The following is a 14,116-nucleotide window of genomic DNA, read 5'->3' as shown; positions in this document are numbered from 1 at the left end:
AACTCTTAAATAGGGAAAAAACTGAGAACATTTTTTCAATGAAATCAAATTTCAAAATAATAGTAAGGACCAAACTTCGTAAGAACCTTTAAATATTGGCTGTAAAAAACCAGCGAACAAGTTGAAGATTTTTTTCAATTTGTTTATTAGTTACTATGCTTATAACTCAAGAACGTTTTGACGAATTTTCACAATTCATACAACTTCGGAATGGAATCTTGCAAAAAAAATTGCCAATAAAAATATAAAAGAAGAAATCCTTTTGGCGTGAAATTTTGTTCAATTTAAAAACTATTTAGAAGTGTACATTTTTTATTGTTTTGAATTCTGAATGAATAATATCAAAAATGAAAAAGTACCCAATACGATGTTAAATAGCGATCTTTCATGTCTGAAATTGGCATTTAGCTTTCAACTCCAGGATCTACATCGTGCTTCAGCTGGAAGATGCGAACACATTTAAATAAGCAAAAATAACCGACAAAACGTTATGGGGCTCATTTCAACACGTGGACCTACCTACTTCTATCACATGACAATAATCCGTCCAATGAGAACTCAATATGCAAAATTCATTGGGACTGCAATCAGTGAAATACGGAATATAAAGGGAAAAGGATTTCTATTCTTTCAGAAATTTTTCCTAAACTTTCACGATACCTTAAATCACTTTTGCAGTTTATGATATGGGCCATAACCCCCGGATAAGGATACAACCCGATTTCAAGTATATCTTACATTTTAACCATATTTTCATACTAATTTCGGCAAATGTTGGTAATTTGTTAAGAAACCATCTATGCAAAAACTGATCACGTTTTGTATAACCATCATATGATTTAGGGACCGGACATTTGTTTAATCGTCTTTGAATTATACTATGATGAAAGATATGGAAATTATGGGGTCTCCAACGCGCAATTTCAATGACAAATAATTCATATTACTTTAAAAACAATAAAAAAATTAAGTTCGGCCGGGCAGAATTATTACTATCATCCATCTGAGGGTAAAGGAACCATTTTTATATAAAAGTATCTAAATTCAAGCGTGTTTCACTTTAAACTTCATATACCAGTAAGACTGTTTGAATAATGCAGTTAACTTATCAAAAAACCACAAAGTGAATGAGGCCGTTATATGGGGCCATACCAAAACGGGAACCTCTGTGGACAATTTTATACTTCAAGGATTGTCATCTATTAAACCTTCTAAAATACCAAATTTGAAACAATTATACGCGTAAATGGGTGGATTATCAACATACCCAATATAGGTAGGTATCGTTATATGTGTTAGACAAATCCGAGGTGAAATGTGGCAAAAATCATCAAAATACCGAATTTCGAGAGATACCGTTATATGGGGACTCTATCACAACGTGAACCGATAGATTATTTCAATACCAACCATCCTATACACAATACAAAATTTTCGGCTAAATTTTGACGCTATACGTCAAATAATGTGGGCTGTATCGTAATTTAAACAAACAGACATATAGACGGACAAATCGACTTAGAGTTTTATGCTGATTATGAATATATATGCATATTTAATGGGGTCTATGACGAACATTTAGTAATGTTACAAATGGAATGAAAAGTTAATATACCCTCCTTTCCAAGGTGGATGATATAATAGCATTGAAGACTAAAATTACGGGCCGGCAACGCGTACCGGGCCAGCTAGTCTATTTATATAAAAATCAATTGTTGTTCGTTGGTAATGGAATCAGTTGAAAACGGCTGAACCGATTTTTTTTACGAATTTTTAGTTGTATTATTAATGTTCAAAGATTAATTTAAATATTTCGCCTTTATTGCGATTTCAACGAACGGCCGCATACACAGACGGATATAGATTAATTGGCATAGGATATTACACTGGTAAAAACTAAATAACTTACAACATGGTATTCTAAAAGTTACAAATTCAAAACTTTTGATTTGCAAAATATTGCTAAACCCTTTATAACGTTGATAATTGAGGTTTGAAAATTTTATTAAATAGGATGATATAACGAGTATAAAGTGGTATCGGAGAATAGAAAATAAATCGTAATGTGAAATTTTGTTATAATTTTTTTGCAGATGATTTATAAGCTCGAAAATGCTTTTGAGATCTTTAAAATACCTCAAAGCCTGTGCAACCTTTTTGAAAGACACATATTAAATTTGGTGACCTCTGTTGTAATTGCAAATGGTGAACGGAGAGGCTCACGGACATAATTTAATCGACAAAGATTTCAACTCTTTAACATACTTTATGTGGTCCCTAACCTTTTTAAACCGATGAAACTTTAAATTAAAGTCATATTGCCAGGATTTCAATTTAGAAATAACTATCGATTCTGAGGTCCAAAACTCCAAAAAAAATGGCTAGATATGGAAATAATCCACCATTGAGAACTCAAAATATATTTTCGAATCGATTTGGCATAAAATGTGTGTCTAGGATAAGTTGGGGGTAGTTGATGTATACTTTTTAATATATGTGTATTTGTTATTTATGTTTTTAACTGTCAAATTAAAACCTCTGAAAAATGGGATCAGGTTTTTAAAAAGGTTTTTGAAAACACCATAAGTCGCCCGGTACGTGAACCTGTATTGACATTTATGCGATGCGTATTTATTTCTACTTATTTATTTCTACTTATCATTTGTATTTAAAATTATGCCACTTATTTGAGCCAGATCTGTGAATTATTATGCTTTAAAAACTATGCATTTAAGACAAAGACATTGGGCCAGCTAGTAAATGTATATTTTCGACGTTAATGGGCAACATAATAATTGTTTTTATACCTGAATTGTTAGGAAAATATATAGAACAAGTTAAAAAGCAGTAAGTTCGGCCGGACCGAACTTTAAATAACTTCCACCAATTGGAACGAATTTGGAAATTTTCAAAAAATAAAATCCGCTTAAAGTTCTGTTAAAATTTTAAAAATACCGAATATATATTGGGGTCTATACGACGTGGACCTACATAAGCATTGGTTGTCATAAGCCATTACCATATTCAAATTCGAAACGTGAAATAAACGGTGAATAATGTAGCTAAAATTGTCAAAATATAGTATATAGGGAGGTAGCGTTATATCGGAGCTAAGATACGAAGACCTGGACCTGCATAGACAAATCTCTTTCACAGACTGTAGCATCCTTTTCGAACTTTAAATACGACATCTCAAACAATTTCGGTGAGTATTGTAACTAAAATCGTCAAAATACCGAATATAGGGAGGTACTGATGTATGGGGCCTATACGAAGATCTGGCCTGCATAGACAATTTTCTGTCACAGACTGTAGTTCCCATTACGAACTCTAAATACGTAATTTGAAACTACTCCGGCAATTAATGACGCTAAAATTATCAAAATGCCGAATATTGGGAGGTACCGTTATATGGAGGCTATACGAAAACGTGGACCTGCACATACAATTTTCTGCCACAGACTGTAGTATCCATTACAAACTTTAAATACCAAATTTGAAACAATTCCGGTGAATAATGTAGCTAAAATAATCAAAATACCGATTATACGTAGGTACCGTTATATGAGGGCTATTCGAAGACGTGGATCTACATGGCCTATTTGCGAACTTAACCTGCCTACAAAATAAACATGTGTGCAAAATTGTAGCCTTCTATCTCAATACGTTCGAAAGATAACGTGATTACAACAGACAGACGGACATCGCTAAATCAATCAAGAATATATATACTTTGTTGGGTCTGGCATGAGTATTTCGAGGAGTTACAAACGGAATGACAAAGTTAATGTACCCTCCATAGTATGGTGGAGGGTATAAAAACAAAGTTATTTACAATTTGGTTCATTTCCACTCTTTCGAGACCATTGAGAAAAATGAAAAATTAAGCGCTATCTGAAAAACTAGAGCAAATATCAAAAACTGACCAAAAATTCAGAAAGATCATACCAGAACAGAAACCCTTAGCAACCACTTATATCTTAAAAAAGCCAACAACATGGCACTTGACGAAATGTGTAAAGTTAATCTCCTAACTCATCGATCTTGCTGTCTTCTTCAATGCGAGAAATATGCCGACAATAAGATGCCAATGAATGCAGCATTAATGCAAATGAATCCGATCACTAATCATTCCAGACAGTTATGGGTCACATATGACGAACTACTTATGTCATCCGCGATATCAGCATCTATACTGGAACTTCGTGTGCGAAATAAGGGGGATTTGTTGTGTCGCGTTCTTTTTAATGGAAACGCTTGTAAGGGACAGACAGAGATTTCTATAGTAAAAGTTAGCCATGCGGTGCACAATTGTGGAATTAAAACATATTTGGTTTTTAGAGTAACTATTTTTTCTGTCGGCAATATCCACACAAAAACATATAATATAATAAGACGGGACATTTCATGGATTCTTTTTATTCAATAGTTGGCATTGGTAGTGGAAATATGTGTTATATCAACATATCATGACGTAGCTGGTTTTTATCGATTGAATGTTCAAGGCAATGTTCTAGATAGATATTCATATCTATTATTTCTCATGCTTTTATTTGCGGGTTTCCTTCGTTTTTCTGCGATTTCGGAATAACGGATTTTTGTAACGTTTCTAATGCATTTTAGTCATGTGGTCGGCCATCTATTACTTGATCCAAAATTTAAACTGTAATATGCATTTTGTCCAATCTTTATTTTCATTTCATGTCATTGCTTCACAAAAAGCTTTTACTTTGCCTTGCATTTGTTATTTTTATAACAAAAAAGTGCGGAAGAAAACATCAGGAAAAAACGATTATTTTGATTATTGGACATCAGTATTCTGTTCGCGCATCTTACAATTGAATTGAATTTATTGGTGTTGCCACAAGCAGTATAATTCCTCATAAAATGAATCAGAAAATATACAAAATAATAATTATGGAAATACTGAAATATCAAAGCAAAAATTTTAATAAAGACCAAAGTTAAAACGATTACGTTTAAATACAAACGATTCGAGTGAAATTATTCAAAATAAAAAAGGCTGTAAGAGATGTGGGCCCATTCATACATACAGCCTGTTTTTGTAACAGTATTTTTTCATTCGTTTGGAATTTTGGTGAAAGACAATATATTTTGGGGTTTTGCATTGCATGTTTATATAAAATGTAATGCAAAATATATTTTCTATGGCCAAAACTCCAAACGAATGAAAAAAATACTGTTCCAAAAAACAGGCTGTTAAACGTCGAAAAATCAGTTTCGGCCTCTGTTGATTATCAAAATCGAAAATCCATTCTCAACAGATAGAGACAAATTTAAATGGTCACTTTTCTCAATTTTTCTTCTTTTCTCCCCTAAGTCATTCTTGGTTTTTATTAATTCATTCAGTTTTTATTAACATAAAAAAGATTGTTTCTCAATTGCAAAGTCTACAAATATATATATTTGAACACTCTTCACATGGACGGACGATTAACTAAAATGGAGCGACTGAAAAAAAAAACTCTGATCAAAGACATAGAAACATAGATATGGAACAAGACAGAATCAAAATATGGCAACCCTGTGAAATTACCTCTGTTGTTATGATATCGTAACAACATAGTTAGCAATGTTAAGCGATTTAAACCGCTTAGGTAATATGTAATTGATTGGGAAAGTCTATGACATAGAATTTTGAAATCCTATTTTTGGATTTTTCAAACTTTTGTCATTTTTTTCTATAAATGTGCTTTTTATATTAACATGATAATGTCATGAGCTGTTATTCTGGATAGTATAGACACAAACCATCTGCTCAAAATGCATTTTGTCTAGTCTTTACCATTTTAGGTCTTTGCTCTGATACTGTATAGGGAATTGTAGAACGAAAAGAAATTAATGACCTTAAAGGATCGACTGAACTAAATGGGCAAAGAAACTAAATGCCAAACTTAGGTGCTCTTGAGGAGAGAAGATAAAAAGATGCACCCGCTAAGATAAAAAGATTACAAAAATCTACTACTTATTGGTCAAGTCGAAAAAAACATACGTTTCCTGTGATGTAGAGTTTCTAAAAAGGTGTATTTGCAAAACATAGACAAAATTAAAGTTTTAACCAATCCTTGATGTATAAATTATAGTTGTACGGTAAACGAATGAACTGGTTCGATTGAATGATTTGTTCACTGACCTGAGATGAGTGATAAAAGCATAAAATTTCATTTGCTTGTTAAGTGACAACATTTCCCGTACCAAGCGATGCCGTAGCAATTTCAATCTGAGTTTTTTATCGATAAGGAAACTTTTTAAAGAATTACTTCTTTATATATAAGCCACATTTTTTTTATTATCTCTCTGCCATATGGCTAGATAGGGTATATATCACATGCTAGTCGAAATAACGGTTTTAGACCCTAGATCTCTTTGGACCAAATCCGTTTCAGGACATTTGGAGTTGATCTAGCTATGTCCGTCCGTCTGTCTGTCTGCCTGACGTATCTGATTTGGTCCAAACTTGGTACATCGGAATATTTTTGTCAAACTTAGATCGAGTTCGGAGGCGGGCAATATCGATCCACTCCTTCTGGTACACCCACTACAAAAGGTCGCAATTTTCACAAAATATATTTTCTGCACAGAAGAGAAGCGATAACCCGATTTTGTTCCAACTGTGCAAAGGTCGGTTGCGAAAATGGACAATATCAGTCCACTCCATCAAGTACCTTCCCCACAAAGGGCCCAAATTTAGAATAATTACAACTCTTATAAAATGTAATGTAAGAGTCCGATTGTCTTCAAATTTCACACATCCTAATATTTTTATAAACCCAAGGCGGATTATATCGGTCCACTCCTTCTGGTACCTCCCCCACCAAAGCTCGAAATTTTGAATATTCATTAAGCTCATAAAACGCGAAATTAACATCGGATTCTATTTAGACTTGGCGCATCTAAATATTTCTATCAACACAGGGTCTGTTAAAAAGCGGCAGAGATCGGTCCATTCCTTCTGGTACCTACCCACAATGCGTAAATTTTTTTTATAAAATCCAAAATAAGCATCAGGTTCTCTTTATATTTCACACATTCCATTATTTCTACTAACACAATATCTGTTGTGAAGATAGGGTATATCGGCCTTCTCCATCTGGTACCTCCCCCTCATGAAGCTGATAAAAAGCAAAATCAACATCGGATTCCATTCCAAACTTGGTACATCTCAATATTTCCATCAACACAAGATCTGTAATAAAGATGGTAGAGATCGGACAATTTCTTCTGATACCTCCTCTACATAGGGTTAAAGATTTTGACAAACAAAACGCGAAAGAAAGCGAAATATGCACACATACAAACATTTTTGATAACACAAGACCTGTTATGAAGATCATAGATATCAATACTTTTATCTGCCATAACTTATGAAACAATAATAATTGGAAAAATAATAATGATAATTGTAATAATAATAATAATAATAATAATAATAATAATAATAATAATAATAATAATAATAATAATAATAATAATAATAATAATAATAATAATAATAATAATAATAATAATAATAATAATAATAATAATAATAATAATAATAATAATAATAATAATAATAATAATAATAATAATATTAAGAATAATAATATTAAGAATAATAATAATAATAAATAATAATAATAATAATAATGACAATAATAATAATAATAATAATAATAATAATAATAATAATAATAATAATAATAATAATAATAATAATAATAATAATAATAATAATAATAATAATAATAATAATAATAATAATAATAATAATAATAATAATAATAATAATAATAATAATAATAATAATAATAATAATAATAATGTTGTGTGTTGTGTGTCTGTATATAGTAATTAAGTGAACTATTGAACATGCAAGTGATCCATGGACAAGTTTAATTAATTTAAATTAATTTCCTTGACAAATGGACCAAAAGAAATGTACTAAGAATTAATGTAAGGAAACTTTCGGTTTCGATCGCCTGCCTAACCTAATTTGCCGTTTCATGAACTTTCTTTGTTCCTATAATTTCCCCTTTGGGCCACTGTTGCCATTTGAATGAATTTGTTTGCACAACTTTTTGTCTACCAATCGGATGATACTGCCCATTGGAAATATGCTTTACCTCTTTGTCTAAATTATTCACCCACAAAACGTTACAATAGATAATGACCGGTGGCAAGGCATACAGTGTCATGGGCGTCAGTGCCATGAAAATCAGAGGACCTATGTCCATATACTGAACATTTATGGTCACAGTGCTAAGAAATAAAAACGCCGATATACAGATTAATACGGATAGCGACTGGGTGAGCATTGCCAAGCCGTATTGCACGTTCAGATTGCACGAACACAGAGCCAGTAACTTGTTGCGTTCTCTCAGTATGGCAACGATCTCGTTGCATGAATTTCGCATCTTCACTTTTATCTGCAATTTGTCATTGTACGACTTCAAGAGTCTGTTCAACATTTGCAGCAGGCACGACAGACAACAGAAGTAGAGGGACGAATAAATGAAGTTGGTGCACGTTAGGATGATATTGCAAGCGACTATGTCCCAGGACATCATTCGAACGTACAAAGAAGACACGACCACATTTGACACAAACACCACGACCAACATCAGGTGTAGCGAGCACTGCAACCTGATTTTATTTTCGGTGGATCTTCTTCTGCTTTCGCGGTTCGGAAAATGTTGCTTGTACACGGTCAGAACTAGGTTGAATGCCTTGACGTTTTCCATGCGAAAGATAAAGAATATAGTATTTAGGCTCATCTGATTCAAACCGCTTTGCAAAATCTGCAATGCCGCTAGGCCACTGCTTGTCTTGCTGTCTTCGAAGAAATCAAAATAGTTGTTGATAGCCGATATGCAGACGAAAATGACAAGTAACTCATTTAGGATTAGCACAAATATGGTCAGCCGAAACATGTGATTAACGTATCGTTTCGTTCCGACCAGTTTCTGTTCTTCTACGCGGTATTCGACCGGCATAATGCCCAGGACACGCACAAATTTAAAAAGGATTTTCAAATAACTGTCCATGGGATGGGCGATGCAACGTCCGTCTTTGTCCGTAGGAAGTTAATACTACACACACGTCAATGTGGCGCATTGGTTGACTACTGTCTATGGCTGTCCCGCCAAAGATGGTATTAGCGATAAGAATTTAATTAATAGATTACACATAGAATTAATTATTCAATCATCAATTTTGAAAATGAATTTATTTTCGTTAGTTTTTGTTAATTGAATTAATCGTAATGTTTATTTTTAATTTGATTGGTGATTGACCTGTGACATTTGTAAAAATAAAACAAAACCGGACATATCCAGTGTTGGTATAACCTTTATAGGGAATTTTATGGCCTTAGCCTTTTAACCGCATATGCTGTACATCTTTATTTTTGGATATTATCAGTGGAATATCATATCATTTGGAATCGATGTCCGTCCATCCGTATGGCTTTCTATGATTTTTGACATATCGTAATATTTCTGAGTTAGAAGATAAACAATGTCAAATCTGATTTGAACAATGTACGATGTGCAAAGTTTCAAACAAAATGAATACTCCCGTCGTGAAGGATGTACTTAAGTGAAGGACTCCTCCTCCTTCTCCTTCAGAAGGACTACTGTTACCTCCTACACGACACGAGTAACCGATTTGGTTGAAATTTTGCATATCGTAATATTTCTATCACGCTTAGTTCAGATGAGAAAATGTACAATATCGGCAACTCTTTTTGGTAAAGGGTTGATAGTTTGAATAATCATAATTCTAAGGAACCGTGAAATGCGTCGCAATTGCTTTCAATATTACATTTCAGTTGGAAACATCGGCCTACGCTTCTTTGCGCCTTCCCCACAAATGGTAAACATTTTGTAAAATCATAAAATGGAAACCGTTGTATTCGAATCAAACTTATATCTGGTGCGAATATGGACAATACTTCCGGTAAATAAATTGAGGAATATCAATGCTAAACATGGGGACTTTTTGAAGGCAACTCCTTTTGGAATTCTTATCTTAATTGTCATTGTTAACAACGACATGTTATGATTTGGGTGTGTCTTAAATATTATATCAAATAAAAATATACCGCCCGATCGTGAATATCCGCACGGAGTTCTATTCCAAGGAAAATGATTTCTCTCGAGAGATCTTTCCTCTAGTTATGAATAGTTTGAGACAAATAATTCGCAAATATGACAATGGTTGTTGGGTAAACAAAGACCTAAAATGGTAAAGACTAGACAAAATGCAAATGGTTTGTGTCTACAATACATAGAGTTACAGCTCTTGACAGAGGCATGTTAATATAAAAGCCACAACAAATAAAAGTTAGAAAAATACAAAAATGTGGGTTCCAAATTCTATTCCATAGACCTTTCCAAAAATTTGCCTATGACCTTAGCGGTTTAAATCCGTTAACTTTGGTAACTATGTTGTTATGATGTCATAACTACAAAGGTATTTTCACAGGGTTGCCATATTTTGACTCTGTCTTGTCCTATCTTATACTTCTATGTCTTTGCTGTTAACACAATTTGAAATCATTCGTGGTACCTATCTCCCTGATAATTATTTTTAAAATAATTTTTTGTTGGGATGGCAAATAAACAAAAATTGAGAACTTCCTCACAAAATTATTATTCAGGTATGGGTTGATATAAATATGTATAGGCTCAAAATTGTTAGATATTATTCCATTCGGAATTAGGTCGCATGCTCCAAAACTCATCTTATCCAAAAAGCCGAAAAAGGCCTTTCTAAACTTCAATGTTTACATGTTTCTCGATGACCTTTAAAATCGCTTCATATGATATCAAAAACACACAAGCAGTCTAATGAAAGATACTAATTCTCCATTTTCAATATGGGTATTTAACAAATTTCGTAACATACCATTTTATCAGCACCGGTATTACTCCTCGAATATCTGGCCAGAATCTTTGCGGTTTTATTTGCCTGAAAAAAGAACGAATAATTTTGATGCATAATTATGAAAGAAGTTTTGAGTTTTTCTTTTTTTGAAAAGAAATATTTTTATTTAAGAATAAAATTATTTATTCTTAATTAATTTTATTTAAGAATAAAATTATTTAACCACACAACTAAAACATATGTATTTATGTATATGAATGTTACACAAATACTACGCCCGACGTATTTTCACGTACGTAATTTCATATTTGAACATTTTTAACATTGATATTTGAATAATTCATATTTTTTGTGTTGAAAATAGAAATGAATATACAATAAATGTAATTTAAAACAGTATACATTTTTGTTGATAGATGTCAAGATGTGTCGAATTTGGGTAATACGGACGTACAAAACATTTTATCATAGTGGTGAAGTTGACTATTTGTGTACGCTACGTCGAATTTTAGTTAACGTTGTTAAACTATTTACAAGATGAAAATCTTTTAGTTTTGCTTTTCAGATAGTTCTCTATTTTTTGTTTCATTTGTATACCCCCCTCCATAGTAAGTTTGTCATTCCGTGTGTAACACCTCGAAATTTACATTTTAGACCCCACAAAGTATATATATATACTTGATCAGCATAAAATTCTATGTCTGATGTCTGTTCAGGTCCACGTCTTCGTATAGCCCCATATAATGGTACCTCTCGACATTCGATATTTTGATGATTTGAGCTACATTATTCACAGATTTTTTTTTAAGTTTCGCATTTGAATATTGTAATGGCTCATGACAAAAGTTACCTATGCAGGGCCATGCCGTCGTATAGACCATAAGATAATGGTGGAGGGTATTAAAAGTTCGGCCCAGCCAACCCCTTATCCCATTTTATGTAAGTGTCTCGTTACCCTACAAATCTTGACAACCATATCCGTTCTTCCAACACAGTTCTACAGTCCTGTACAATTTTGAACTAAGTATCCTGCATTAGATCATGAGGTTGATGCATTGCTTAAATCTCGCCACTAACATTTCGTACCATTTAGTACTTTTCGTATCCTTATATCACAAATTTCCAGAAGAATGTATGGAAACATCAATATATAAAATATTAAAATATAATATTAAAATATAAATTCAGATATTAACTAAGACCAAGACGATACTGTAAAAACGAAACCGTTATTTTTCCCGTAGTTTTTTTTTAAATTTTGGTGGATAAACTTTATAACTCACATGGTAAAAAAATCGTTCAACGATCCAACCCAAAAATGTTACACAGTTAGTTTATTTTCCTTCTCGTAAATACTTATGGTTATTTACCTGCTCCTCAACCGTGCACGACATGACAGCAATAAAGACTATCACCCATGGTACACTCCAGTAAAATACCATAATAGCGTTGCAGACAAATGCCCAATTGTATTCGAAGCCTAATTTCAGCGTAACCGATATAAAATAGAAGGGTCCCGAGGGTGCCGAAAAAACCATAAAGGCCAATATCACCAGCAAAATGATGCCAAATCGTTCACTCAATTCGTTCTGACAAAAATCTAATAATTTTTTTCGACTCTCCATCCACTCTTTCAAATTGCGATTTTTTCCTTTCGACTTCTTTCCCAACAACAATCGGTGGATTTCCTTATTCACATGTCGCAAACAGCTCTTGACAATTTTTATTACGGCCACATACAGCAGTATTATTATGCCGCAGAGGAGAAACACCAAATTGCTCATCAACTGGAAACAAATGTTGGCCAAAGTCGCCACATTTGTGGACTCAAAGGCCCGATAATTGTTCAGGATCTCGGTAGTGGCCAGAAACACGTATATCCAGAACCAGTGGCGTAAATTCCAGTTCGAACAGCGATACTGCGAAAACTCCTCCTGATACCTCAAAACCGTGTCCAAAGTTTGCATGAAACACAACTGGCCGGTGAAGAAGTAAAAATAAATAACCGAAACCAAGACACAACCGAAGGCGTAATATATATTCAAATAAATGTTTCCCGTTGAGTTGTAGGCATCGATGTCGAATTGTTTTCGAAACAACAACCAGTAAAGAAAAAGAAATGCACACAGAGCTTGGACCAATAGCAACACAGCGACCGAATGCACTCGATTATGGAGTGTTCTGCGGAAATAGCCGTCCTCGTCATACGAATCGACAAAGTCACAGTTAAATAATCCGTACAAGTTTAAAGTCCAAAGGAAAGGTTTTAAATCCAAATCGCCGAACATTTCGTAAATAACTAAGTGCAAATGCTACAACTCAGCAGGTACTTTATATGGTTGTAAGTAATTAGTAACCAGTCGTGGTGAATGCGCGCCAAATCTCCTTGACGACGGATGAAATACGGCATAAAAACTTATGGATAGTAACGAACCCAAATTGTAGGTGTGTCTGGTTACTTTTCCTGCAGGAATTGTCCAGCAACATCTTTCTGAGAGAGTATGGTAGTGTTTTTCTCTTTTGCAAGGAAAATGTGAAAAGTAAACAGACGGTATTCCTGCACAAGCTTACAACTAATCAGCTGTTTTGTCAAAACAAACCAATTTGTCCCCCATTAAAAGAATTAAAAAAAGGAAGCACCACCAATTTTAAAAGTTTTATAAATAAAAGGGACATTTGATGCGTTCCCCAGGAATTCCTTAAACTTGTGCTAATTGCGTTTGTCTAAACATTTTAGAAATAGTCTTTTGTTTTCTTATTACATATTAATATTTACGGTTTTCCACATTTTGTAAAGTTGCTCTCTAAAAACAATTAGTCTTGCTAATTCCAAAAAAATTTTTTTTTTCAAATTGAAAACACAAAAGAAATAAATAAACAATAGAAAACATCTAATTGAATGTCGATGAATGAGAAGAAGATGAGTTGCAAGTGATTGCAAGAAGAAATTTGTCCAGCAAGAATTTGCAAACTCTCAATATATGAACTGTCAAAATTTCTCTCTCTCTTTTGCAGAACTTTCGCGTTAACAGACGATTTCCAGTAACAACTTGTAACAATTGTTACAAATTTTAGGGTAACCAGACACACCTTGTGCTTGAAACAGGGAACTTAAAGAATGAAAAGGGTTCGCGTTGAGAAACACACACACACACACATGTAGTCCGTTAGATGCTCATCTCTTGCAAAGGTCAACACTCTGGCTTTATGAGTACATTAATTTAAT

At 33.3% G+C, this 14,116-nt stretch overlaps 2 protein-coding genes across 8 annotated transcripts in view; one reads left to right on the top strand and one right to left on the bottom strand.

Annotated features, from left to right (window-relative positions):
• The window catches only part of LOC101899114 (protein WBSCR14 homolog), a 79,597-nt gene that overhangs the window by 31,009 nt on the left and 34,472 nt on the right, over positions 1–14,116 (top strand). The gene's annotated exons all lie outside the window — the stretch shown is intronic.
• LOC131804950 (gustatory and pheromone receptor 39a) overlaps positions 1–14,116 on the bottom strand; it is a 39,102-nt gene that overhangs the window by 2,075 nt on the left and 22,911 nt on the right. The window contains exon 2 of the mRNA XM_059128189.1: positions 10,912–10,974. Coding sequence (XP_058984172.1) covers positions 10,912–10,974 — 63 coding nt within the window. The remainder of the gene's footprint in view (positions 1–10,911; positions 10,975–14,116) is intronic.

This window comes from Musca domestica, unplaced genomic scaffold, assembly GCF_030504385.1.
Source record: "Musca domestica strain aabys unplaced genomic scaffold, Musca_domestica.polishedcontigs.V.1.1 5, whole genome shotgun sequence".
Taxonomy (NCBI): domain Eukaryota; kingdom Metazoa; phylum Arthropoda; class Insecta; order Diptera; family Muscidae; genus Musca; species Musca domestica.
The sequence above is the reverse complement of the archived record's forward strand: the minus strand, read 5'-3'. Positions and strand labels throughout refer to the sequence as shown.